Source organism: Cloeon dipterum, chromosome 1, assembly GCF_949628265.1.
Source record: "Cloeon dipterum chromosome 1, ieCloDipt1.1, whole genome shotgun sequence".
Taxonomy (NCBI): domain Eukaryota; kingdom Metazoa; phylum Arthropoda; class Insecta; order Ephemeroptera; family Baetidae; genus Cloeon; species Cloeon dipterum.
In genome coordinates, this window is record NC_088786.1 from 22,588,832 (window position 1) to 22,616,641 (window position 27,810).

The 27,810-nt window shown below is 43.9% G+C and overlaps 1 protein-coding gene across 15 annotated transcripts in view; it reads right to left on the reverse strand.

Annotated features, from left to right (window-relative positions):
* The window catches only part of LOC135939593 (CUGBP Elav-like family member 2), a 234,644-nt gene that overhangs the window by 112,576 nt on the left and 94,258 nt on the right, over positions 1 to 27,810 (reverse strand). For all 15 annotated transcript variants that reach the window (XM_065484656.1, XM_065484420.1, XM_065484502.1 and 12 more), the window contains one exon: positions 5,105 to 5,283. In XM_065484656.1, the coding sequence (XP_065340728.1) occupies positions 5,105 to 5,283 (179 nt within the window). The remainder of the gene's footprint in view (positions 1 to 5,104; positions 5,284 to 27,810) is intronic.

Below are 27,810 nucleotides of genomic sequence, written 5' to 3' on the forward strand. Positions count from 1 at the left end.
AACAGCATTACGCTCACTCCTTTATTTATTGTTTCAAATCGAGAGCCAAGGCTCACTCAACGACACGGAGAGCCAAGTATACGGGAATTTTTTTGCACGAGCACCAAGTAATATCGAGCAGTAATGGTCACGAGTGCAGGTAATACCACGTATACTGCCGGCAAGAGTAGCTCGATGACTACGCTTCTTTCAGTTTTGTGGTGCGGAATAACTAGTGTATAGCAGTAGAATCAATAGCAGATCGAATGTAAGGATACTTGCAAGCTTACTGACTGATTGAACAAACAGAGCATGGTCTTGAAGGAGTTCAATTATATTCTTGTATTAAAGCGAATTGAATTAATCTTTAAGGCAGATTACCTCATTGAATAAAATCAATATCATCGATGGAGATAAATTTGATTAAAATACACAGATTCCATCCCATACATTAATTCAAGCTAAGATTTTTTTAATTCTTTTAATTCATATTAAGAAAATTATTCAAGAGTCGATTAGAAAGAACGGAAAAGTACCAGCAATAATCATGGTTGATCCTTAACGACAGCTAAAAGTAATTTATTCCTTAATGCCGGAAACAAAGCAATATTTTTTGCAATTCCTATAGCTAGTGCCTGTTTATTTTCACAATTAATCTCCTCGAGCTCACGGGGGGCAAGTTTTCCAATTAAAACTTTCATGACGGTGCTCGCATTTGAAGTGAGTCCTAAGCGCACTGGCTTCCGTCTCAAAAGAAGCGAATCCAGCCTCTGGGTGCGCAAATAAGAGGGAAAACCTGTTTGCGCGCGCCCAGCCAGACAGCCAGTGCAAATTCTCGATGCAACAGCAGAGCCAGAGAGCAAAAACCGACCGCGAGCGCGATGTTTGTGTATGGGCGGCGTGTTTGCTTGCCAATAATAACACACACAAACAGCATCCGCGCGCGCGTTACTTTTTACGACGAGAGTAGGCCAATATCTGCATGAATACGAAATAGGCGTTGAAATGCAGACGGAGGAAGCGAGCTGCATCTCTTTCGGCGATGACATTTCCCCGATACATAAAAGTGCCATTTGCATTTTGTCGGAGAGCGTAATGCTTTTTGCTCTTTTTCCCCAGCTCTCCTATACTACACTACACACACTCAAGGTGAGCGGCGTATTGATTTTAAACGCGCGCCTCTAATGTCGTTTGCCTCCTTTGCACACAAACTCACTCTGTGCTCGCATCCGAAATTTCCTTCGCGTGCGATCTGGTGGGGGACAGTGAAAAATTGATGCTCCGCGTTACGACCACGTCACGTCGCGTCCCGAGTCTGTGTGTTTTCAGCGACGGGATCAAAGCGGACGATGAGCGAGCGACGACGCTAGGCAAGCTTGCTCTGCGGTCCTTTTAACTCGGCACAAAAAGCCCTCCATTTCGGGATTAAAAATTCGTCCCATTACCATGGGCATTAAACTTTCAGGACGAAATCTCGCATGTTGCACTTCCCTCCGCAGTTGGAAAAACGGAAAAGGCCTTTTCCAGCAAGACAACAAAAAGATGTTTGAGTTAGTCTCTAAAGGCATTTTAGTGGGTGTCTGCGTAAGCTTTGAAATGTGTTTGCATTCAAAGTTCTACGTTTTTGCTGATCCAGCACGATGTCCGACTTCATTAATGTTGATGGCGTTTAAAACACTTACTGAAAGTTGCAGAAGAATGACAAACAAAAGTGATTCAGTGAATTGTGTTTGTTAACATTTCCTGCATACACAGTAAGCTTTCAACGCAAACTTAAGATCTCCCTGTGGAAGACGCACTTCACCATAATCGTCAGTTTCTAGAACTGAGCTATCCTTTGAAGAGCTGAAAGGCTTTTCCCGTTAAGTAGCTATAATCTAATGAACGTAGCCAAATTTAAAGTAGGAGTTCTCACATTTCTTCTCAAGTGAATAATCAGTTGCGTTCCAATTATCTCTCACATCCAAATCTGGGGGTTGTCACTCTCTTTTTTTCCATAAAATTTTAACATTTGTAAAATTTCCTAAAAGATGTGATACTACATATGTATAATGTATTATGACTAAATGTGAGAATAAACAAACATATATAGAAAGCGTCACAAAAAAATATTCTTAATTCTTGCTAACAATACTTTCAAAAATAAAGGGATCCAAAAATTCGAACCAAAAATTGATTAGTTCCTTGCGTTAATGCCCAAGTTTGGAGAGCAAACGTGCCAAAAATTAGGTTTCTATTTCATCAAATTGCTAGCAATCGTAATAAAAGCATCGTGCTTTACAAGAAAAGCTAAACAAATAATATTTTAACAATTGATTTTACTGTTATCATTAATTATTTCTTGACATAATTTTCGTGGAAAAATGTGAATAAAAACTAAAATCTATTTTCTACTAAAGGGAGTGATAGTTTTATAGAGGTTGTAGAGGCTCTTGGAATAAGTATACAAGTTGATTATCCGGACTCCGACTGAAACACTGTCTAAAAACTAATCGAAGTTTTGGCAATAAATATTAAAATATTTTTTATATTTGTGCCGGTGGTTTCTTCCAATTCTCAATTTTTATCGAGAGGCAAATCAAGAAGCCTTTACCAAAAAGGTGACCCTCGTTGATTCTGCTTCAGCTGGCAGAAAGCACAATTTAGCCTGGGGCAAGTCGATGCCGATTATTTTCGTGACCGCTTAGATAAACAGACGAGCGTGCTTAATGGAATATTTATGGCAGGTTGATAAGACAAGCGACTGGCGGTGGGTGGTGAGGCTCGTCACGAGTCTATTCTCGGTAGGGTCGCGCGCGCGGCGTGTCCGCGTCGTCAGGGGCCACAGACAAGACAATGAATGCTCGGGCCGCACACTCACACACAGAAAACAGAAACTGTCAGCCCGTGTAATGTCATAATCGTGTCGTCTATGACCAAAAGCAGCGTCGCCGGGCCCCTCTTGCCTCGGCCGCAAGAAGTTTGAAATGCAAACTTTGTCCGCCGATTACTTGCTGAAAATGTGTCGACCGCAACGAGACGCCAGCCGGCATAGTTTCTCCGCTTCCACTTGCACGACACGTATACATAAATTGCGGAGACAATAATAGCGGTGGAGTTATGAATTCGTTCCAACTCTGCTAGCAAGCACGGCTTCGCGCAACTTTGGCCCAGCTGCTTGCTATTCAGCCAGCCGGAAAAATTACAACAGTAATAATGCCCCTTGTCGTCGTCGTTTCTGGCTGGCAGCGCGTGCGTGTTTGTAGTTTTGGTTTTGAGATTTCATTGTCCGCGAAGGCACGCGCCGCACAGTTCACAAATAGTTTTGTTTCAATGGACCGCTCGCGCTGCATGCACTGCTCGCCTAGTTGGTCGCCCACCGCATGTGCACCAGCAGGGCACACGAAGGATGTTGCGCAAATCGTAAACACAGCAGGGCAAAGCTCTATTTTGGAATAACCGCATTCAGCCTCCGTACACGGGGGAGCAAAATGTAAAAATAGTTATGGACGAAAATCGACTCGTTTTGCGTCAGCTGAACATCTGTTTCGCGGCTGCTCAATCAGCAGCACAAAACGCGTCACTTAGGTGAAAGGGTTACAGCTCATTGAAATTCAGCACTCTTCTCCCACGCTGTAAAAACGGCACAATAATCGCAAAGCAGCTGTTTTATAAATAAAAGTTGGGCGCCCGTGACAAAAATATTTGCTTAGCGTTGAGTGCAAGCAATTTATTCCATTTTCAATTCTGGCTGCGTGGATTCAGTAGGCAAATTGCTTCGCTCCATTTGCGCGGCGCAAAAAGTTTTCTCAATAAATGCCACGAAGCGGCAAGGCGATCGTAAGCTATGCAAAATTGATTTCCAAAGCGAGGAGAGAGCCCAAGTTGTGGGTCGGAAAGACGGTGCAGAAAAACCGAACCGCCGCGTGTACACTTCCTCAAGCGACTTCAATTTGCGTGCGCGCGAGCGGGCAGGCGGGCGAACGAGCGAAAAGGGAGCTGCAAAGTTGGGAAATAAAAATTCGACACGTTCCCTCGATTGGCTATGGCAGCGAGCGAAAAAAGTAGGCAAACTGCATCTCTGGAAGTGCGTGTTTTGTTGTTACGCGACTTGGGCGAAATTGCTTTATTAACTTCATTCAATCATTGCCAAAAGTTGGCACAAAAGCGGAGAGAGGTGCCAAAGAAAGAAGCGCGGCCAGAACGAAAAGAATAAGGCAGAAAGAACCGCGTCGAACTGTTATAATAATATATCTGGCGCTACCTTATATTATGAAAGTTTCGAAACGATCCAAACGCACACACACGTACGCGCGCACCCTTTGCTCACAGAGCCAACTCCGATAAACAGGCCATACACTCAGAACATTTAATTCGATTTCTTTGTTTGGTTGTCGGTGGCTTCTAGCTACTTGCACAATGCCAACGATAGTTTTTCTAAGAAATCGAGCAGAGAAAGCTATAGGAACTTAATATGAAATCGAAAGGGGGAATTTGTTAAGTAAGCTAATATGCTGTCCATACAATTTGATAAAAATACAAGTTCCATTTAAAAAATTATTTTACCCTTTCAAAATTTTGTAAGCCTTACGAATCTTTTTGGCGACAAATTGATTGATAGAAGATTGATCCTAGTTTGCCTGCTGAAAAACATAAAGATAAACTGATTTTGAACGATATGGAATGCTTTTGGTTTTGCCCGCTTCAAAGGCGTTCCCGACTTGACGCACCGTGTGTAACAAAAAGTTCGATAATATTTTTCCCGTGCTGGAAAGATATATCATCGGAGAAGGACAAGTTGCGCGTTGGCTGTGCGAAATTTGGCTTGGGCTCTCCGCCGTGCGCAGCGCGACCAAAGTTTGTTTGTTCGCTCTCGCAGACGAGCAGAGCATTGTTATAGATATGGTCTATTGCTGCTGCGGACAGGTGAATGCGGTGAGGGCAAAATACATTTCAGCAGCAGCCGATGATGTATGACGAGTGTCTCAACGGTATACGCCCGCCAAACTTTGGAACACGGGATTTCCATTTGGTGCCGGCTGATTGAGTTATATTTCACGATACCGGCCTGTTAATGGACAGAGCCCCGGGAGCTCGAAATAAACGCGGGCAGGATTGATCTGCAGACAGCACGGCTGCGACCTACCTTTGCTCTGGCTGGTGACTTTGTCCCGCAGCACGTTGATTTGATGCACTTTGCCGAACTCTTCAAACATCTGGCGCAACTTCTCCTCGTCCATGCTACGAGGGATTTGGCCGACGAACATCTTGATCGCGTCTGGGTCTGGCTGGTCCAACATCTCGACACATCTGTTGTTCATATTCCTGCAACATATGAATAGGAATAGTCAGTTTTAAATCATTTCATTTAATTAAAATGAATAATAACATTTTAACCAAAGTCAGTTGAGTTCTGCATGTACGGTCAGGATCTTTGCTCAAACTTTCCGTAATAATTAGAACTTCTGGTTAACGGCACTGACCCAATTGTACATCTCATGTTAAATGTATGAAAGCAGGTCAAAGAAGTTATACTGGTTCAGTCACTTGAGCACATTATCAATAGTTTAGAGACACACCAATTTTAAAACAACATACTCGCTTTAACAATAAAATGGCACTGTGTGGCAGTCGGGCAGTAAAATTTCACACCGACCACAAAGGCTATCCACAATGGAGGCAGGCGCCCGTGTGCCAAGTTGACTCGTAAAAAGTGCCATTTCGCGCGGCATATATCCCACCGGGGCCCTTAAAAGCGCGATGCATCTTTTGGCTGCGGTTCGCAAAAACGGCATCAGAAGAAAAAACAGGATTATCCGACGAGTGGTGGCAAGAAAGACAACTGCAGCAGCAAAGTTTGCAATTAGAAAAGGCGGACGTGCCGTTTCGGAGCAGCTAATTGGCTCCGAGAGACCATCTATGCAGGTCAGGCGACAACTGCAACATTATAGCGTGGAAGTAGGCAGGGTTGCCTGCCTGCGATTGCGGCTGCCGTATTGCCGTCTCGAGGCAGTAAAAGCGGCCGGCTGGCATTAGCGGCCCAAGACGCCTAATGGCCAGGACATTAATAAAAGTTGGGAGAAGCGGCGCGAAACAGTTAAAACTACACCAGCAGACATCTTGCCGGCTCTTTATTTTATCACTCCTAGCGCGTTCCGCTCAGATTCTCCGCATTTGTGCAGTTTGTCCCGTTGTGTGAGTGTGTGCAGCCTGCCTTTTTAGACCGAGATAGAGCGCGAGAGAGAGCGAGAGGGAGAGAGAGAGGACCGGTATGCATCAAGGTTGGAATTCACTCCGAGAGGAGGCTATATAGGTGCGCTTGTTGGTACGGAAATTTCCTTCCGGCTGAGTAAAAATTCCGACGAAGCTGCTTTTTCTGCTAACAAGATGCTCCAGCGCTCTTCTAATGCCTCTAGAGAGACATACAATAGGGTTTAGTTAGACTTGTGTGCATTAGAACCTATTAAACAGGGTTAAATCGACGGAAGAGTGGAGAGAGAGATAGCAGCGTAAAAAGGGTTAAGCTCCGTTGCAAAACAACATAAACTGGAAATTGCCCTGAAACTCAAGTACTGCGATCGCTATTGGGAAATTTAACTGCTCCTCTTTAGTTAATTGTTAAAGATGCATATCTGTTCACTTATTTTGATTGAGAATAAAAGATGCTCAATAAAGTTGATTTATTTGAAATTATTAAATTAACTAAAATAACGGAGCTGTTCCGTTAGGAAAATCAAATAGATAAAAAGGAAGATTATGAAAAAGAAATTAAAGATGGACTTACTAATTTCTTCTAATGAAATCGACGGAAAATTAGAACACTTGTTCGTCGAGTCGATCTGTAAGCTCAGTCGTGATTTTAAGGCTGAATATGAGCCAAAACAAAGCTAATCTGCAACTTTAAAAAACAGGGAGGGGAAACAGGGTATAGTCAGCTCTACACTTAGGAGTAATTTCTCAATATTTCAAAAGTTACAACACTTCGAGTCAACACTTCGATTGTACTTTTTTTTAATTTTGACCTCCACAAACTTCATCCTAGTTTTATCTTTTACCATGTTCTCTCTATACTAATATTACTGTGATTTTTTTATAAATCTTTTCTAGGATAATTTCTACAAAATCTTCTGCTTTGAACTGAATTCCCATCGCATGTTCTTTCTATTCGAATAGGATTCAATTTTAGTTTGCATTGATCAATCACTCCAGCCAAACCAAAGAAAAGTCACTTCAAAGGGCATAGGGCATATTCAGAGAGGCCCCTGTGCCGACGAGACAGCCGGTCCATTCGTTAGTTTCGCTTATTGAGCACATGTGCTGGTGATTCGGTTTGAATCCTGTTAGCCTTTCTCTTTTCGTCTGTTCTCGATCTTCTATCTTCTTCTCGGCCTGTCTGCCGCGGATTTTATCTTTAGAATCCCAAAGGTTGAGCGTGTTGTTGCGAAACAATATCGACTTAATCCACGCTAAAAGTAGTGTGGCGGCGGTGGAGCTACCGCCGACGTCTCTTTCGATGCCTGTCAGGCCAAATTAAAATAATGGAGATCCGAGTCTGTTGTTCGACGAGCGAGCAAGCGCACAGAAAAAAATAAAATTAGCAAGCCGGCGCTTGCTGCGCCCCAGGGAAAGAAGCTGCAACGCGCAGTGTTTGCTTAGTCACCAACAGCGAAAAAGAATGGTTTTAAGACCGGGATTTTATTCCTAAGACGTTTCCCTGCTTTTAATTTCAGCCGACTTACTCGGCGTCATGTGATTTGGGAGAAAACAATAAAAAAAGCGGCGTCGAGCAAAAAATAGGGTCTGCGCCTCCGCAAGGTACGTAGTGTACTCTTATAATGAAGTTTGAGTTGGAATAAATTTATAAGAAGGGCAAAGCCGACGCCGCGAGATATTCGCTCTGAATTCGCCTTCCTGCACACTGCACATACAATGCTCGGCGCTCACAGCCGGTCGGTGAGGCCGGATTTGTGTTTGAAGAGTTTGTTATACACAAGTAGGAAACGCACCTCGACTCGGCTCGGCGTTTTCCCCCAGCCGAGTGAGCAGCAGTGTGGCGGTGCCTTCGGGTCAAGAGTTTGCTCAGCCGGCAGCAATATTGTGCAAACTTCATCACAGAAATTTAATCAAAAGTAATTGCACTTACTATTTGCACAACTTGCAAACCGCACGAGCACAAAGGGGGCGGGCGTGTTTCGCTTTGTTGTTTTTGCTTCTGGTTTGAAAGTGCATGCATGCACAAATATGCATATGGAGGAGTATTTGTTTATATTTCCAGCGGTTGCAGTTGTTGCATAGCTCAATTCCACAAATTGCCTCCGTTGGATTGGGAAACGAAGCAAAGTGTGCTGACTGTGCTGGAGCCTTCACTTTGCAACAATTAGAAACTTTTTACTCGCCTAGTCCTTTATTATCCGCAACGCACATTCTGGGCAAAGTCGCTGTTGAAGTTCGCCCGCGGAAGAGAGGATTTCAACAGTTGGAGTGCGAGAGAGCGATTAACCAAACGTGCGGCACTAGGTCTCTTTCTCTTATTCTGCGCTGGCCGCGCGCGACCAAATTAATGAGCGGCGTGTAAAATTACTTTTGCTCCGCCACCGACGCAAAGAGGGGCTTTAAAAAAATTTCATTCCAACTGGCGTGCACGCGCTGCGAAGGGAGCAGGTTGTTAAAAAAGGGCCCATTCGCAGCAACTGCTTGGGTAATAAATAGTCGCGCGGGCGGCACCAGCAGCGGCACATACACGCGCGGCTGACTGTTCTTTAGATTTCTCCACTTACGGTCCATTTTCTCACGCGCCGGGTTTTTCTTAAGTAATTGTAGCGGCGGGCGAAATGAAACTTGCTGGGAAAATATGCGTGCCGAAAGTGGAGGGCGGCTAGAAAAGCGAAGCCGCTAGGTTGCCACCGCCGCCGCCAGCCGAGAAAACTTTTTCCCGCCAGATAATAAATGCATCCCCAGGGCCGAAGAAACATAGATGGAAGGCAGAATGTAGAAACTTTGAGTAGCGTAATACTTTTAGCTGGCAAAATTTTTCATTTCGGGCCTAGCACGTGAAAAAATAAATTATATCCACCGGCGCGAGGGAGTGGGAATAAATTTTCGCCGCGAAAATAATCTGCCGGCTCGGAATTATGCGCGGAAGCCACTTGGCCGGAATTTGCGCCCTATCGATAGGCTGCTTTTCCGCTGAGACGGCGCAAATTTCGCTTTTTTGCATTCATCACCGGCCTCTTCGGCGCGCGAATAACAAACTCCGCCATCAACTTTAACTGCCACCCGACAGAGAAATTTTGCCGGAAACTTTTTCCCTCTCTCGTCGCTGCACAAATTCTACAGCTATAAAATTAAGCCTAGCCTTGCTTACAGCAAACGGGCCATGCATCATGCGCGCCCGGATAATCCAATAAGTGTTGTCATATTTCATAATCCGCATGAATCAAAACTTTTGCAGCGTGAAAGCGGCAGCGTGTTTGTGTTTCCAGCACTCTCTAACTCTCGTCGCGGATAAAGAGATTACTCGCGCGCAATAACTCTTTCAGGCCAGCGCGCCGATCGAGCATCGACTTAATAAATTAGACTCGAGAGATGGTCCGCGTGGTGTGAACTTTTCATAACTCCGAAGTAATCCCGCAATACAAAAGAAAATCATACTCAGTGATAGACAATTAAAGTACAGGCCAACAATCAAGAACATTTTGTATTATTGACTTTATCAAGTTAGTAGGTCATTGAGGCTATTAAGTTGGCGAAATTTAGCAACAGTTAGTTTCTACAATGTGCATAATGAATTCAGGACCAAGGAACAGTTAATTTTGTACAATTTATCGCAATATGCAATGTATTAAACAAGTTGTGAACGATTTTTCGCTTGATTTCGATCCCTCTCGTCACGATATATCCAATGGTGTGTGAATTATGAGCTAAATTTCCCTTCTGGCAAAATAAACCATGAAATCCGATATAAAAAAGTGCTCGCCGCTTATTAAGCGTGCAAGCTTTTTAGTTGATTTTCTCAAAAATTTAAGACAAACCTGGGAATTTGTTAGCTTTTTCCATATTTTAGATGGCATTTCAAGTAAAAGTAAAAAGGATTTTCACAATTTTTCTGTAAAGCTATACTGAATAGAAAATATCATATTTTTGCAAAACTGGTAACAAATGGAATGTTTTGACATATTTTGTAAATCATTACACCATAAATAGTGTGATAATATGCGGCCTACACATGTCTAGGTCAATGAGCCACGATGACACACAAGTCCGACTATATTAATCATTTTCATCGCTGAAATGTCTCCTTCTAAAAACAAGAAGTTTCCAGTTATAATTGAAATTTGGATTGATTTTTAAAAATTCGACAACATGTTCGAAAGTTTAATTTAATTTCCATACATGCAATATCTATACTACTCCCTCGTTGAAATTTGATCTGGACAATTAGATAGTTGTAGGGAAAATTGTCGGAGCCAAGTAATTACGAAGTTTGCAGTACTGCTCTTTGGATGTGCTAGCTAGCGCTCTAATTATTTCAAGATGCCAGACGCGAGATAAGCGTGTAAGCGCACCTTTGCACTCACTCGCTCATTTGGCTGGCCGTGTTAATTTTCAGTCGGCACAAAATAACGCGCCGTCTGCTTTTATCAGCGCAGATTCAGACCCACTTGTTTTCCCGGTTAAGTGCGCGGCGCTGGCAAAATTAATTCAACCAGAGTATGTTTTACAGTCGTGAGGTCCTGATAGCCGAACTCATTAGCCGCTTATTAGAATACACAAACATACATAACACAGAGAGCAGCAGCTTGCCTCTCTCTCTCTCTTCGCGGTGGGCAAGCTGTGCGCGCAATGAAAATTTCATCTCGACGTCGGCTGATAACAAAACCGAGCCTGCTTTTATGGTGCAGCGTGTGGTTGCGATGAGTGCCTGCTGCTGCTATTTTTCTTTTTTCCATTGCTCGTCGGCTCGCAAACAGCGCCGGAATGTAAAACATTCTGCGGCGAGTGGTATTTCGACATGGATTATTTCCCTAAACATGGCATAAAATTTACTGCTGGGCGGAGTTGGAGTATGTAACGTGCGCGCGGTATTGAATGAGCGCAACAATAAAACAGAGTCGTTGCCCGACTTAAGTGCTTCATCGGCCAACTTGACGCCTGAAGGGTAAAAAGAAGCGGCTCTCAATCAAGACGAAGACGCTACTCGTTTTTCTGCACCAGCCGTGCAGCAGTGGCAGTATCTTGCTTTAACAAAAACGAGAGGTTTGAGCTGATTGAGTGGAGGTCGTGTCAAAATTTTCGGAAGGCAGCGAACATTTTCATTAAAATCTTATCACGCCCGTTTGACAGCCTCTTCATGCTGCTGCTGCGACTTGCACCAAATCACTGCTCTGCTCTCATCTTTTTCTGCCTGCCGCTTTTTATTCGCTCATTCACCGCGTCGTGGTGAAGGGTGTTATTTTTCAGGCCATTATTAAAAAGAAGAGCGTCTTTCTTTCATTTTTCGCGTACGTATAGAGAGAGAACAAGGCTGGCGAGCGCGACACTGGCAGACACTGCTGCTCTTTTCTATTGAAAGGGCGTCGCGCGGCGCCAATTTCTCATGGTCTCCTTTATGATGTCAGCCAGCCGCGTGACATATGATGAATGAAAGCGGCCGGGATGCGCCCGTCTGGCTCAAGCCAAACTTCCCGCTGCCGTCGTCGTCGTGAGCTGATAATAATTGCTTATTCTATTAAACTCTGGCTTGCCGCCTCGAGCGAGCAAACTCTCAAGAGCAGGAAGCCGCGCCGAACAGATCCGCCAGTGCTAATTAACATAAAGACCGGCCCATTAGCTGGATTGGCAAAGCCGAAATGCGCGCGGGCTAATATTTACATTACACGCCGTCACTCCCGTGGCTCGGATCTCTTGTTGGTACTGCCGCGCTTACAGCCCTCGAGTCAGACTGTTTTCAGAAGCTAATGGAAAGTCACGAATTTGTTCCTCCGGGGAAGGAAAACGCCGCATTAACGAAGGCAGATTTGGCATTTGGCACAGGATGAGTATACCATCATTAACCGCTCTTACCCTTTCATGATTTAAATGGTCAGGGAGGCCGAATCGCTATTATAAGAGGAAAATTCCCTAGTTCTGGTAAACACCTTCATACGAAAGCAATTTAACATTGACGTTTTAAATTTTTTCACCATAAATGTCTGAGTTGGAATTTTTAGAAATGTCCCCGCGGTAGCGAACAAGCGCTGAAAAGAGAGAGAGAGAGAGAGAGAGAGAGAGAGAGAGAGAGAGAGAGAGAGAGAGAGCAAGGTATGATTGAAATAGGACCATGATTGTTCGGCTACTTTATTTGTTTCCTATTGGCACCAATATTACTCACATGGAATAATTCTGACAACTAAAGAGACCCAACAATCAGGTTAGCCAACGGAATGTCGTTTTCTGGTCTCAAGTTTCCTCCTTGAAGGGTAGCAGCCAGAACATTGACGTCATTACTGTTGAAGCTGGTAAGGATCTTCTCAATATATCCATATACTTAATTTAGTAAACACGGCGGCCGTTTCTCTTGAAAATTCCAACGCTTCTCTGATTTGATTATCAGCGTTTTTGCTGAATAAATAGAATAATTTTTCGACCTCCACGTTTTTAAAACATTTTAAAGCTTATTCTCATGTACATGAATTATACATTTTACCCTCATAAAATACCTTATAAATTTACTGTTTTGAAATTTAGCAAACGGTCGCTGAACAATTTTCGCCTGAAAATGATTTTCGAGTTAATACAGGTTATGTCATGAAGTTTAAATCCCAGAGCTGCAACAAACAGTACTGCTGAGGGACCAAATGTTGTGCTACATTTTAGCCAAACGTCAACTGAAATTCAACCTCTTGCGGCCAATTTGCATATGCGCTATCAGAACAAACGTCAAGCGCAGTCACAGCATTATGCTAATTACCTCTGACGATATCAATCAAGCATTTAGCCGGCAAAACTGCAAAATAAAAACACCTCCACGCAACAGAAAGCCCTTAGCTCGCTGGGCAAAACCAACAAATCCGAATTATAAACGCAGCATTCGTGGCAGCGAATAATTCCGTCCGAATAAATCAACTTTCGTGTGTGAACCGGAGCGGAAAACAAATCGGGTCCGAGTGGTGCCGTGTTGGGTGTGAGTGTGCATCGGCCGAATAAATTATGTGGCCCCCGTGTTTAGAGAAGCGCGGCATGCTTTATCATCAATAAACAAGCGGCGCATTAATCATCCGTCGGTTGGACCGACCGTTCGGTGACGGACAAGAGTAAATAATGCTGGCGGCAGCGGCGGTGGCAATCACTGCAGATGCTGGCCAAATAATTGACACATCACACCATGCTTGAGCAATCTGATTGAACATGCACATGCTATAAACACACAAACGTACTGCAGACTGGGCCACATTGCGGTGTTGGATCCCACCACCGCCTGCGGCCGAGTTAAATTCGAACACGTTCATGGTGCGATTAAGAGCCAAGTGCTACGTTCAAAATTATCAAAAAGCACATCATCTGCGTAGCAGATCATATAAAATCAACTGTACTTGTAGACGTGAGCGACAGTGCGATGAAAATTGGTGAATTTTAATCTCGCAATCTGACTGCTTATTTGATCAAATTAAAAAACACATTAAAAAGGAGAAAAGAACTATAAAATATAAAAATTCTACTGTTAATTAAGTAATAATATGAATAATCTATTTAAAATCTCAATTTAGACTACCCAGGAAAATCTAAAATATTTAGTAGCAAGACTTTGAATCTATAAATGAATTTAAAAGTAGCACATGCCGATACGAAAATCAATTGAAAATGATATACTACTTTATAAAAAGACCGTTTGTTGAAAAACTTTTTAGAATTTAATGCCCTTGGGAACCGCAAAAAGTTTTTGTTTTTCTTTAGCTTTTCTGTCTTCTCTCATGTATCTTGGGGGCAAATCTCATTTGCAGGCGAAAGTAGGTCCAAAGGCTTTGGGCGTCAGCAAGCATTCAACGTGCAGAGAGACACAAAACCTGCTTTTAGCAACTCGAGGGAATCTCCTTAGAAGACGCAATTTTCGGGCTGTTAGAGCAACTCATTTTAAGTTAATCAAAACATTATTTAATTCCCCCGTCATCCCCTCCCACCCGGAGGAGTGCAATTTGCGGCGTGGAATTTCGAGACTTACTAAATACATTTCTTGTGCTTCGGCGGCGGCAGCGGTGCAGTGTAATTTGCTTTGACTGGGTGCTGAGAGAAAGCAAGCCTCACGAACGACGACAGCGGCGCCGGCACACACGCACATCGGCGCGCCGCTGTACTGCCTGTTTGCGCTTGGCGAATGTACGCCAGAAACAGTTTTGATAAGCTGCTTATACGCAAATACCACATAAGTATGTAAAAGTTCATTAAGCAGCTTAATTTGTAGTCCAGGGTTGGAAACGTGCGAGCGAACGCGCCCACGTTATTATTTCCTTTTTGCTCGCAGCAGCCCAAAGTGTGTATAATGTGGAGTGTGTATGTGTTCGTCTCAAACTTATAGGGTTTCTGGAAATCACAAGGCACATTTTTGCGTTTGCTGATTTTCCATCGTTAGGTTTGAATACGGTAAAATATCACCTTGTGTATTCACGTGTCCGCTTTTATCAAGTGCGCTCTCGAAAAGGCAAAGCCATTCAACGGGCTTTTCAATAGCAACTTTCATATTCAATAAAGCGGGGTTTTCTGTGGATATTGCAAGCATGTCATTTATCAATTTCAAATTAAACCTGTTCCTTGAATGCTAATTTTGTTTTTCTACCACTTTGCCATATGTGATAAAGTGATGTAGAAAGTTAATTGCCACAAACTTTGTCCGAAATAGCTTCTTCATTGTTCGTAAGTCGCTGTTAACACGCCTTTTTGTCACTGAAAGCTGTTTGTGACAAGCGAAACATATTATCTGGCGTAAAGCACGGAAACAATGTTTGTCCGCACAGCCTCTTGCAGGTTTGCAAGCTACATAAAATGGTTCACTGTGTTATTATTTGCTTCTATCAGCAAAAGAGGTTTCGTTGTCCTGGCTGCTGAGCGGAAGGGCGTACAAGCAAACAAAGAAAATTCAATTAAACGCCCGCCTGCGAATGCTAATTATCAGAGTAATTTACTAACTAGACGAGAAACAGCGACGACGACATTGCCGAAAACAGGAACACTCTCAAATGGTTCTTCTGCTGAGGAGCAGGAGGAGGAGATTTTGTTTTGTTTTGGGGCGAATGGTTTGCTTGAAAAGTTGAGCCCTCGTCTCGGCTTGCTCACTCTGCGATAAGAGAGAATGTGCTCCTTACGTGGATCAAGTCAACTCAGTCGTCGACTCCCACGCGAAAGGATGCTCCTTGATTAAAAACCGAAAGGAATTCAAAAGGCAGTTGACGACGTCGACGGGGTGAAAAGAATGAATGCGAGGCTGACAAATTTCTGGAGAAAAGCAGCTCGGCTTCTTGACTTACTTCCCCGAAAATTTAAAAATGAGATTTTCTGAATTTTAGGCAGTGCACCTGGCTTCAACTCCTGCTCCTTCTCTCTTCATCACTGTCTCTTCATTTTGCGCAAATCCCTGAACCACTCCATGTCCCATTAAGAGCAAAATTAATTTTTCCGCGCAACACTGACAGGCCTCTCTGGCAAATGGAGCCCGTCAAGAATTTGCTTTTCAATGGGAATAACGCGAGCAAAGTGAGCATCAGTGGCGTGTGACAGGTGAAAAGAGGCATCCAGTCGACGGAGGAGAAGAGTGCAAGCAAGTTCTGCAAAGTTAGACTGCTCTATTCTATTCTGCACGCTGGCTCAGCAGCAGATAGGCAACTTTGAGAAAAAGCTGTGTGCTGGCGTTTCAAACAATAGAGCAGCGAGCAAGCGAGCAACGAGCGAGAAAAGCAAGTTCTATCTCTCCTAGCAGCCAGCATGTGTATAATTTGTAACTCGAGCCATGAAACACCCATATTGCAATAAAATATATAAGAGCAGCGCGCGTGGTAACAGAAGGGACTCGCAATAGGAATGGAAAGGGCAGTGCAGGAAATTTAACAGCAGGTAAGGCATAGATTGTTTTGTTAGATTTTTTATTTGTTACCATCCATAAAATAAAAAGATACGCTTGTGCTTCCAACCACATAACGATCCCATTTTCATTAGTTATGAAGCCATTTATTATTTTTTTTCTAAACAATGACATTAATTTGAATGTCTTCACATATGCAGAATCGTAAACAAACTAAAGCCACTTAAGTTGGATTTATTTCAACAAAAAATTTATATTCATTTGGAGATATCCTCAATCGAGAAAATCGGTACTTTTGAAAAAAAACTGCGTGCTGCTGGAAATCAAAATAAAATTTAATTGATTTTAATGTTAACCGAATTAAATTAAATAGTAAATTTATTTTATTTGAATGAAATAACAAAATTCCAGTGTATGTGGTTGAACATAAATTTTTTTTAAAAAACGTATCTCTAGCACTACCCCTAACGTTGGGTTAACCCCGTTCTAATAGCCACCCCCACCATACATATGGGGAGGAAGAGTGCGCCTGCCAGCGATTTGTTTCGTCTTTTTGTTTAGCACGTCTGCTCAACCGGTTGCATAACTTGCACACGAGCACGTAGCTCGCGTCTGCTGAAAAGCTGCTGGAATAAAGCATGCCGAGGATTTCGCTCTTTTTCTCCCTGCAGAGGCCCCTTTTTCTTCCTCCCCCCGCCGCAGTTGCTTAGCGGGCGTGCTGAATAAAATAAATAGCCGTCTGAACGGCGTTCGAAGACTATCAAATAGTTTAACAGCAAAATAAAAGAGAACAAACAACTCTTTGCATTCCAGATAAGGGGATTTCCTTGGGCCATTGTTTTTCAGACAACACAAAAGCCAGGCACAATGCAGATTATTACCCGCTCGTCTTCTCCCCCTAAGACTCGAAGCAGTGTCCTCGGTAAGCCCTTTAGCAAACCACGGAATATAATTTCGTCACCAAAGTCGAAATTTGAGCACGTGTATATAGACGAAAATGTTTTAGTGAATTTGTTTTTTGCTCTCGGTAGTAATTGAGGCGTGGAAATTTCGAACACGATTGTATTCAGACAGAAACAAAAAGGCAGCGGCAACTTTTTACGGCGCATTTTTCTCTCTCTCTCTCTCTCTCTCTCTCTTTCTCACTCAGCTGCAGGCCTCACATAAAAATAAAAGCAATAGTTTGGAGCGATTCCAAGAGTTTGAGGCCGCGTTTGAAACTTTTACACACGCGGGTGAACGGACCGAAAAACAACATCAACTACTAACTCGTCGTATAGTTCACGCTTAATTAGGTGCCCGGCCGGGCCAAATGTTGCCTCTGAGGCTTCTCCCCGCCGGCCCGTGCGACATGGCGGGAATTATTTAATTTAAAGGCCGAGTTAATTACGTGTGTTGGAGTCGTAAAATTAACGCCGGATGACACTTAACACGCATAAATAGCGGCAAGTAATCGGTTATATCTCGAGAAAAATGTTTTCTCTCCGGCTGGCCGCCTCGTTTGAAAAAGAAGGACAATTTTATTACCCTGTAGGTTGTAAATTCTCACTTGAGAACTAAAAAGATGCACGTCCGCAAACGTTTGGCATGTTGATCTACTTCTCCTAATTTGTTGTTTAAAATATTCAAGTAATTTGTCACATTCACAGCTTTAATTTATGGTTGCGAGAGGCTCGAGTTTCTCATTTTGATAATTTAAATGTTTTCAGAAGGTGGGATACGAATCCCGCAAGTTAAATTCCAAATAAAATTCCCTGATAAAAAAAAAATGATAAAAGAACGTCTAAAATAGATTTCGAGATTCAAATCAGGAAAATTTTACACCAGATAACATAATCGTCTTACACTTTGTTCACCTAGCAGCTTTTGAAGCGTGCAGCACGCCCAACCCTTTAATTAAGAAAGGGTTGACTTTGGAAGCCCTTCATCACATTCGAGAGACAGAAAGGCGGGCGAATTTAATCTAGACGACGCCGAAGCCTCTGCTCTAATGAGGGCGGCGATCATTTTTCCTGCTGATCCGTCTTGCGCTCGCCAAGATCAAAAGCCGTGGGCGGCTGGCTAATTGGACCCGGCGGCGAGTCACAATGCGCGTATGATCATTTTTCACATATTATTATTCGTCTGACCGTATCTGTCGCGTGCCGGTGTGGGTGCCTGCTATTGTCGCCAGCTTCTACGCCTCGATTAATATGCATTAAGCCGCTAATCCGCCGTGGAATTCCTCGCAATTAGGTTGGCTGGATGCGCGCGGCTTCGTGCATGCCTTATCTCATAATCTGGCTCGCCACCAAATTAATTATGATTTTTGTCACCAAGGCGCACGGATATTATGCTAACCTAATCTGCATCTTATGCTTTGTGTTGGTTGGTTGGCTGGCTGGCGCAATTACTATGCGAGAATTATGGCTGGTTAAAACACCAGCTCCAACGGAAAGACAAGCAAAATAATGCGCATTCTTACTATAACGAAAACTTCAGGAAAAAGTCCAAAAGAAAATAAGTAAGGTTAAAAAATAAGTGAGTGTTCTGATATTCAAACAAATAAGGTATGGAGCCAACAAAGTGAATTAATTAAAATATATTGGCAAATTAATACCTTAATTTTGTTATTTTGTTTAAATAAAACGCTATACTAAATTTGTCAAATATATAGCTTAATAAAACGATAGCCTTTTTTAAAATGTTTTATTAGTCCTATATGTCAAGCAGAATCCAGCATATTTGTGATTTCAGACACGAACTCGACTCATCAGCGTTTTTGCGTGAAAAATGACGCGTTTTGTGATACGTGTCAGCATCTACAACCCCTTTGCTGCCCTTTTTTCCCCTTGCATCGCAAACAATAACTCATCCGCGAGTGCATCATTAATTACTTTGGAGATAGCTGGCTGGCTAGATGGCCGGCTGGTATTCATCCGCTCGCGCGCGCCCCGTTTCAATTAATGATGATTACTCGTCAGTCCCACTGCAGCAGCTAGCTCCAATTATGAATTGCACAAAAAGCCAGCGAGGATTTTAATCAATGGCCCTCTCACTGCTGTATTTATTGTCATTTTTTTAATATGCATCAAAACAGGCAACTTTGGCATCCGTTAATATTTTTATTTTTAACGTCACACCGGCGTACGCAACGAAAGGAAGGGGAGAAATATAAGTAATAATTACGCGCGCGACGGGCGGAGAGAAATTCGTGAAAAGCAGACAGGCATCGTGAATTTCGCAATAATTATTCCCTCCAGCCGGCTTAATTGGAACGTTCTGAATTGGAATTCTGCGTCAGCAGCTCTCGTCGTTGCTGCGCAAAAATAAAAAAATAAAACCAGCGTCACGAGTACACATGCAAAGAAGCGAGCGCGGCAGCAGCACACGGTTCACTAATGATTGCACTCGAAAGATGGAAATGTAAGTTGAAGAGGTGCCTCTTGAATTCTGCTTACTTGAGCTCCTCCAACGCGGCGGCGGAGCTTCGATTGTTTTGTTGCTGCTGCGGGCTCCAGATTCGAGATATACGTAAAGACGCACAAGTGGGGCTAGAACTCGTCTCGCTGCCGGCAGCCAGGAAGTGCGCGGCCCCGCCTCTCGCGTATTTTCCATTTCCTCGGCAAATACTCCCCAATCGAGGAAGCAAACTTTTTGATTTCCAACGCAAACTTTTTTAGCATCTCCAAATTGCCACTCAAAAAGTCGTAACAGAAGAGCAATTCCGCTTGCGCTCTCGCACTCGGCGTGTTCTGTGTTACGTTTCTTGCCGACGGGTAGTTGAATTTAATTTGCATCTTATCTTGTTTCCTTGTTAAGAACGGTGTTTACGGCTCTATAGAAACAAAAAACCAACTCTCTCCCTTGCGCTCTGTTTCTGGATCGAGAGGGTCGTCAAAGGCTGTTTAATGCCGCACAATTGAATTTCATTTGCCTCGAGGCTCTAATTGCAAATGTAAATTCCATCTTCAAAGGATGTCGTAAAACGGAGTCCGTGCATTTTTATATCCGGGAGAAATGCGAGATCCGGCTAATTCTTGGCGATTTAATAAGGAAAAATCTCTCTCGTATCGACACAGCCCGGCACAGAAGAAAAATAAAGAGCTTTCTGCTTCGTGACAAAAGCCGTCGACCACTTTTTCCACCAGCATCGCATTTTTCACACTGCCTGCTGCTCCAGCCGTGCGATTGTTTTTCAATCGCAACTCACCTGTTCGCGGCAGGGGGCAATTTATCGGCAGGTAGATTGAATCGACGAGCACGGCCATTATTTGAGGCCCATTTAATGAATTACCCCATTACGTTGTCCGCGGGGGGTGTGCGGGCCGTAATTGCGAGGGCCGGAGGAGGTGTCTTGCTGCAAGACGCCCGCAAATTATTTCGGGCAAGGGTAGACGGGCCAGAAAATTGACTCGGCGCGCCCCGGCCCCTGCTGCAGTCAATAATGGGGTGCAAGCAAGCAGTATATATACAACACAATGGACGGATCGGCACGAGGGACACCAAGGCTGCCACAGGAACAATGACCGCCGAATAAGAAGCCGGGGCGAGCGCTTTTGTGCTCGGGCAAAAATAATGAGACTTCGGAATAATATATACGAGCCAGGGTTGATATTTGATCGGCCGCGCGCGGCCAGCGCTTATTGTTATTGAGAGCACCAGCAACGAAAAGAGAGAGGTCGAAAATTTTTATTGGATTCCTGTTGGTATACAGCGGCATTGGGTAGGAAATCTGATATGAAAGGCTGCTGCAATATCGCGCAATTTCGGGAGACCAGGATAGATTGACCTGTAACGTATTATGGAATAAAGGGGGAAAGTGCGTTAAAGATATTGAAACTGATACAAATTTAACAGAACCTCAAAGCCCTGGGGATTTCTTATAAGGTTCATGGTTGATTTATTACAACCTTATTCTTTCGCGGAAAAATAAAATCCCGGCGGATTCATAATATGCTTTGCAGCTCGTCTGAGCATCCTTATTCGCAAATCGATTTTCCACCTTGGGGCTGATTGAATCACGGGCAAAGCGTCGGGCTGATGGTTTTTTAATACCGCCTCCTCTCCTGAACAGCGCATAAAATTGAAAAATTAAATTTTTATCGCGCCTCAATAGTGCCTGGCGAGGTGTGGCTTGGTTCGATAACGCACACGCCTCCGTCAGATCAGCGAACCTTTCTCTTGCCGCCGTGCCTTTCCCTTGCTTGCGTACAAACACGACGACGAGCGTTTCGAGGGAAACTCGTTGAATGTGCCCTGACGAGCAAATCCGTGTACAAAGTGCGCAGCGCGGACCTAATCTCGAAGGGATTTGGCAACGATTTTTTAGCACAGCTAAGATACAAGGGCGCGGTAAATGGAAAACAGAAGCTCGCGCAAATATTGGCACAGCGTGTGGATTTCAAATTGCAGCAAGCGAAAAACTGAGTGAGGGCGGGCGGCGAGCAGCCAGCAGCTTCTCGGGCACGCAAGCAGAGCGAAGCTTTCTCGATTAATGGTGCCTGGAAGGATCAACCACTGCTGCCCAAGTCGACAAAGGGAGCGCAATTAGAGCACCAGCCAGCCGGCAGATCAGATCGGATGAACCCTAACACAAAGAGAGAGAGAGAGAGAGAGAGAGAGAGAGAGAGAGAGACGCAGGCAGGCAAAAATACACGTTCATAGTGCTGAGTAAGAGACAAGTCAAATATTTGCGGCCAGCGCAGGAGAAGCGGGCGGACCGACAGTTTTTTGCCAAGATACAGGGTAACAGTATCAGACGACGTGGTGCGGGGCAAAAAATACGTTAGGCCGAAGCTGCAGAGGAAATTGGAAACTGCTGGGCAATCATGGTACGCCTTTCATTAGTGCAAAGCATTTTGCTACAAATAAAAAAAAACAAAATAGCTCATTTGTTGCCGGGCCGTAAATTTGTTGAAATATGAGGCTGATTTAAGATCTAGAATCTAAGAGGGTTGGCAAGTAAGCCGTTATTCAAAAATTCCTTGCCAAAAACTTTGTCACAGCGCGAACTTCTGCAATATCACGTTTTCGGCCTTTACATTTTACAGCCGTTTTCTCGGAACTTTTCCGCTCCGAAAAGACGAAAAGCGCTGTCGTCGCTCAAGGCAGCACTTTGTCTCCTCGCCGCGTGCCCAATAAAAAATCGCCCTCCTTCACAACGGCTGAATTAATTTGCTAATGTGTTCCGCGCAGATAAAAGCGCACGAAAGCGCCCTGCGAATTATGACAATTATTTTAATAATAAAACTTTTGCGCAGCAGCGACTTAAAAAGTTAGCTGCTCGCGAGCAATACCACGCCGCCGTGCACCAACGAGATACAAAAAGCTCACAATTTATTCGCACTAAATGTCGTCGCCAGCAGCAGCAATAAAAAAGCACGAGTGAGCGCGCTTGTTTTAATTAAAAGCATCGAGCAGGCGGAGTGGAGGAATCCACCCTCCCCTAAAATTATGGAATACTGCTAGCGCTATACCTGCCGCCTTGCTGCGCGCCGCGCACTTATTTGCCAAGTGAGAGAGATCACAAAATCCACTGCTCCACTTCTCATCTTCTGGTTTCATGCTCTTTTTCAGCAAGGATTTCCGTTCTTAGCGCAAGGAAGGAATATTTTAAGACGAACAAAAACCTAATCTGCTCCTCTCCATTTTTTGTTGACTCTTTCCTTTGTCAATATTAGCTTCCGTGGGGCATCCTGGCAAATTGAGTTTTTAATTTGCATGAATTTTTTAGGAATAACTTGTTTGTTCCATTTGGATTCATAGAGTTCCACTCAAAAAGTCTGGTTTAAATTACCAACGGTTGCATAACAAAAATTTGGATCCTCTCGACATTGAGAGCTGTTTAAAATTTTAAGTATATCATTACTCGCACCGTTGAAGACTTATTTTAACAGTTTGTCACTTCATTCGTGCAATAAAGCTTGCGAGATTTACAATTAAGATACACTAAACAAAACTCGTAATCCTACTTCTAAACGTTTGCAATTCATTTGCCGCCTTAGCTAATGAAAAAACAGTGGGGACCATTAAAACGTGGCCGAATTACGAGTGAATGGCAATTTTATTTCGGTCCAGAAAGTTATCCCCCATTAAAGTTGTGTATTACGACAAGCTAAAATAATAATAATCCAGCGGCAGCGTGCTGCGTGTATCAAAGGAGTCTCGACGTAAATTCACTTCAAAGCTGGTGATTTACGGCGCGGAGGCTCGCCGCGGGACACGCGGATTCGCACGTCCCGCCGACGCAGCGTCCGCCTCGGCAAAATATTTGCGCACAACATGTCACTATAGGAGAGTGCGGGACGTCTGCGAATTATTTTTAAAGTGCTTTCGGAGCCGATGAAGCAAAAGAGGCGTCTCCTGCGCGTTTCCCCGTGCCGCGGTGTTTTGGCGAGCACGCACATTTCTGCCGCCACCCTCTCTCGATCTTGCTCGATCTTGTCGGCGTCTATTTTTACGAGTCGGACTCAGTCAGTCATGAGTCGAAGCCGACGCCGTTTTCATATTTTGCGCTAATTGGCTTCCAGACTGAACGACGCGCGTGTGTGTGTATTCTGTCTGCCGCTCTGTGCTCCGTCAGCCTGCAATAATTCAGCAGCGATGCATGCCGCTCCACTGAACTTGCATCCAATTAGCACACAACTAAAGTTAATTTGCTCGCCTGCCACCTTAATTAATGAGCAAATTGCCTACTGCTCGGCGCGCACGTCGCCTCCGTTTTTCCCGCTCCACTCTTAGGCGTCTTTCTTTATTTGCGCTCCGGATACGTGAATAAAAAGCTCTAGCTTGGCTGCCTGCACGCCGGCATTTTTATCAAGAGATCATCTGCCAAGCATCTCACTCCATTCTGTGAGCCGAGTAATAATCTAGCGAGGATCGCGTTGAGAGCAGTAATTGCGAGCGAATTGCATTGCAATTTCTCTGAGAGGAGATGAAAAATTGCTATTTATACAAGAGACAACATTACTTATTAGTTACGCCCTGGTATAAATCACGAGTTCCTCTATTCATATTCAGAATCAATGTTAGCGTGCTCAGAAGCGAGAAATTAGAGGCAGATATGAAATGATGCAATCGATTCATGATTTTAGATTTCATTTCGGTGCAGCGGCTTAGCCTAAAAAGGAATGAACTCCTTCAGCAGAGTGAATAAACTGTGAAAATTTGAAGTTTACACAGAATATAATCCGATCAAATAGCAAGAACCTATTACTTGTTCATTGTACACTAATTACCGCTTGACCTGATTCACAAGAAGCACTCTATGTTCTTTCTTACTTTCCTTTTCTGTTGTAAATACAAAGTAGAGGCCGGATGTTACACCGCGGCCACTGGTGCTGTTTGCTTCCTTTTTGTGCTGGAAAGTTAGCAGCTTTGGCGGACGGATTTGATTGTGAGGTTTCTCTGCGCGCATGCAACCCGTTCGGCCGACCGAACCAAGCGAGCAAAACGACTATGTGTGTGCTCTACTTCATCAGTGTTCATACAAGCTCTTAAGTAAGAGGCTTATGGTTGCAAACCACATGCTAAATCTGCTGATTATTCGGCGAAGGTCTGCATTTCGGTCGGAGCGTCTGCGGCCACCTCTGCGCCGCTCTTTTATTTCCACGCGCGCTTCGATACTCTCCTCCGCCGAGGAGAGCAGGAGTATGCAAATTCCGGTGTGTGCGCTGCTCTCGGGTAATCGCAATTACACAAACACGGGATTAGCATTTGCGCGGCCCGGACGTACGTGCGCCTGTTTGTTTATTTTGGCAGCAGAATGTGCCACCCAACCGACTCTCCAGCTGCCCGCTAGGCTTTCGACTGAGTCAATTTGCAGCTATTGCCATTTCGGCCAAGGACACGCACTCCCAACGCTTCGTGAAAGCATGCGGATTAGATTTGAGTGTACACTTCGACACTCAGTTCGCACCAAATGACGAGGAGCATGAATTGAGGGTAATCGTACCAAGAGCCGAAATATTTGGTTAGTTTTCTTTCTGACCTAATTTTGGAATATAAAGAGAGACTGGAGAACAGATGCTATCTATTAAAAAAGCCGTATGTTTGATTAATTGAGTAACAAAATGGAATAAAAAATGCTTTCCCGTTCCCTGCTGCTTCAGATTTAACGACCTCCTTTTATTAAATTTCGTCACACATCTCTCGCCGTCCAACTGCGCAAAGTTTATTATCAAATCTGTGTCCATGTAACGCACCGAGCAAAGCGGCATTATAAATCTCGAAGCTTCTCCCATTTATGTGCAATTCCGACGCCGGCAAACTGCTTTTGGCACCAGCGCCCGGGGCACAAAAGAAACACGAAGTGGAAAAGAAGTGTTGCCCAAACACACATCTCCAGCGCAAATTGCGCGCACACGCTTTCGCTATTCCGTATAGCTGCCTCATGTGCGTCTGTGAGCCGGAATATTAAATTATTTACATGTCCTGCCCGCCTCAGTGCAACACAGGGCCTTTCTGCTCCTTCATGATTGAAGGAATGGAACGGCAGGGAGGCCTCTTCTGTGCGCACGTCCGTCTGGCTGTGGTATCATTTTTCCGCCGCCAATTTGGCACACGTCAAACATGGTTACTGTTGCTATTTGAATAATAATGTTACTTTCTCTGCACAAAAGCAAGCGCAACAACATAAAAACATAAAAAACGGCTCAATGTCAGTGTTATGAAATTTTAAGATCTTCAGATGGTTCAGTTTCCATTAGCCTCGCTTAATTTGATATGATACATGTTATTAGCAAGTTTAATTTTAAAAATCAGTGTAATAATTTCTTGTTTGATTCAGAATAAATGGTTATGCAAATCAAGCTAAATTTTAAGATAGCCTCATGATGACAGCATTGATAAAACAAAAACCCATCCAAAACTACGAATTTGCACGGTGGGATTACTTTGTTTTGGAAACACTGTACATTCGGGGACTCAGAGACCATAACAATATCACATTAAGCTTGAGTTTGACGGCGGACGGCTATAATTCCGCGATCATTCAACAGAGCATAATCTCCAGGCGATTCATATTTGCCGGGGATGTGGCTAGTCAAAATCGCAAATCGCGACAGCAGCGATGGCATTAATCACCGTCGGACAAGCATCTCCCCTGATGCGGCCGGAAAATTATCGTGCAGAGATGCAAACTCGCAGTGTATGTATTCGCACAAGGGTAGCTCGCGGTGAAAACGAATTAGCATTGCGGCTTATTCTGCCGACGAGTGGCAGCACCACCAAATTGACAATCACACAAACCCTGCAGCTTTATTATTGGATTTATGAACTGGCCCTGGGCTGCGAATAAATTTCACGGTATCTAAAACAGCGGCACTCTCAACTACACAAAAAGCGCTGATTTTAGGCAGGAATTAATCGCAGAATTTCGAAATCTGACCCTTCAATTTATTTAAAGCATTCGTGTTTTAAAAGTTAAAAAGGTTAGTTGATAGATAAAAAAGCTCTCGTTTATCAAAAGCCACCAGCAATGTACACAGGGAATTTTCCATGGAGTAGCAAAATAAACATGCAGACAATGGAAAATCGTGTTTTAAATCATTCAACAGGGAATGTTTAGCGGAAAATTTACTCGAAACTGCTGTCGTAAACAGTCTGCTTTTTGCACACGTTCATTATAAATTATCTGGTGCGTGTTCCGCCGTAATTTCTCATCAAGGCGCATGTTTTGGCCGAGCAGACGATGGTAAGTAAGCAGTTTTAAACTTCCCTCTGAGACGCGGCGTGGTCTTTCATAATTCTTGCCCAACTTTTACTCACAGTGTGCGACTTGCTTTCTTGCCCGTGCCTATATACTCTCTTTCCCACTTTCCTGTGCACATTACCCTGAATGAGCACAGCTAACTTTTTCTCGCAAACACACCGTGATAATTTGTAGCCGGTTAAAAAGTGAAATACGAGGCGCGTAATTGAAATTCACGTCGAAAACAGACAACACGAGAGTCGCTTTTATTGGCGTGATAAATTTCGTCTCGTTTTAATTCCTTTGTTTTCACGCAGGTGCCGTTGCAGCGACTGACGTGGTATGCTTTCCCAATTTATCAGCGAAACGCGCGCGTTCATTGCGGTTTAAACACTGCACCACTTGTGTGTTTGACAAATCAACCCGCAACGGCGCAATTCAACTGCACATCCATCACCTTAATTGCAGCGCATTATTTGAACAAATACATGCAAAACAAATAGGCAAACGCTTGCGACTGTAGAAACTCCCCTGTAGATCAAATATCGTATTCAAGGTTAACTCGTGTGTGTCACGAAAATTTTGAAGCAAATTTCACGCAAAATGATTGCGTTCTGATAACATTTTGCTTGCCGCAGACGCAGCTCCAAAATGGGGCAAAGAACTGTTCCGTGTATGCTATCAAATCGCACAAACAGTGAGTGGCGGTGGTAAACCCAGCTGTCTGTCAGTCAGAGCGTTAATTATCAAAAGTCCGCGTCCCTACGCACTAACTTTTTCAATTTGCCTCTCATTGAGATGCATGGAAATCTTTCGTTCCTGACGTCGCACATACAGCCCTGCTGGTCATTTTGCACGAGGGGCGGCGGCGAGAGATAATGTACATCTCCACTTGGCTGGCGGCAGACGGACGGTCTCTCACTCACTCTCTGCGCTGCGATAGCGGGCGTAATTCAATTCTTGCCAAGATTTAATTTGTATGTAAATCGTCGGCGGACAAGTCAGAGACATACGATGAGCTACGGGGATGATTATTATTTCATTGTCAACCCTTTTCGCGCAGACTTCATGGACGAATGCCAAGTGAAGAGTGTGGCAATTGTGAAGCCGCAAGCGTTCGTTCCTCAGGCAG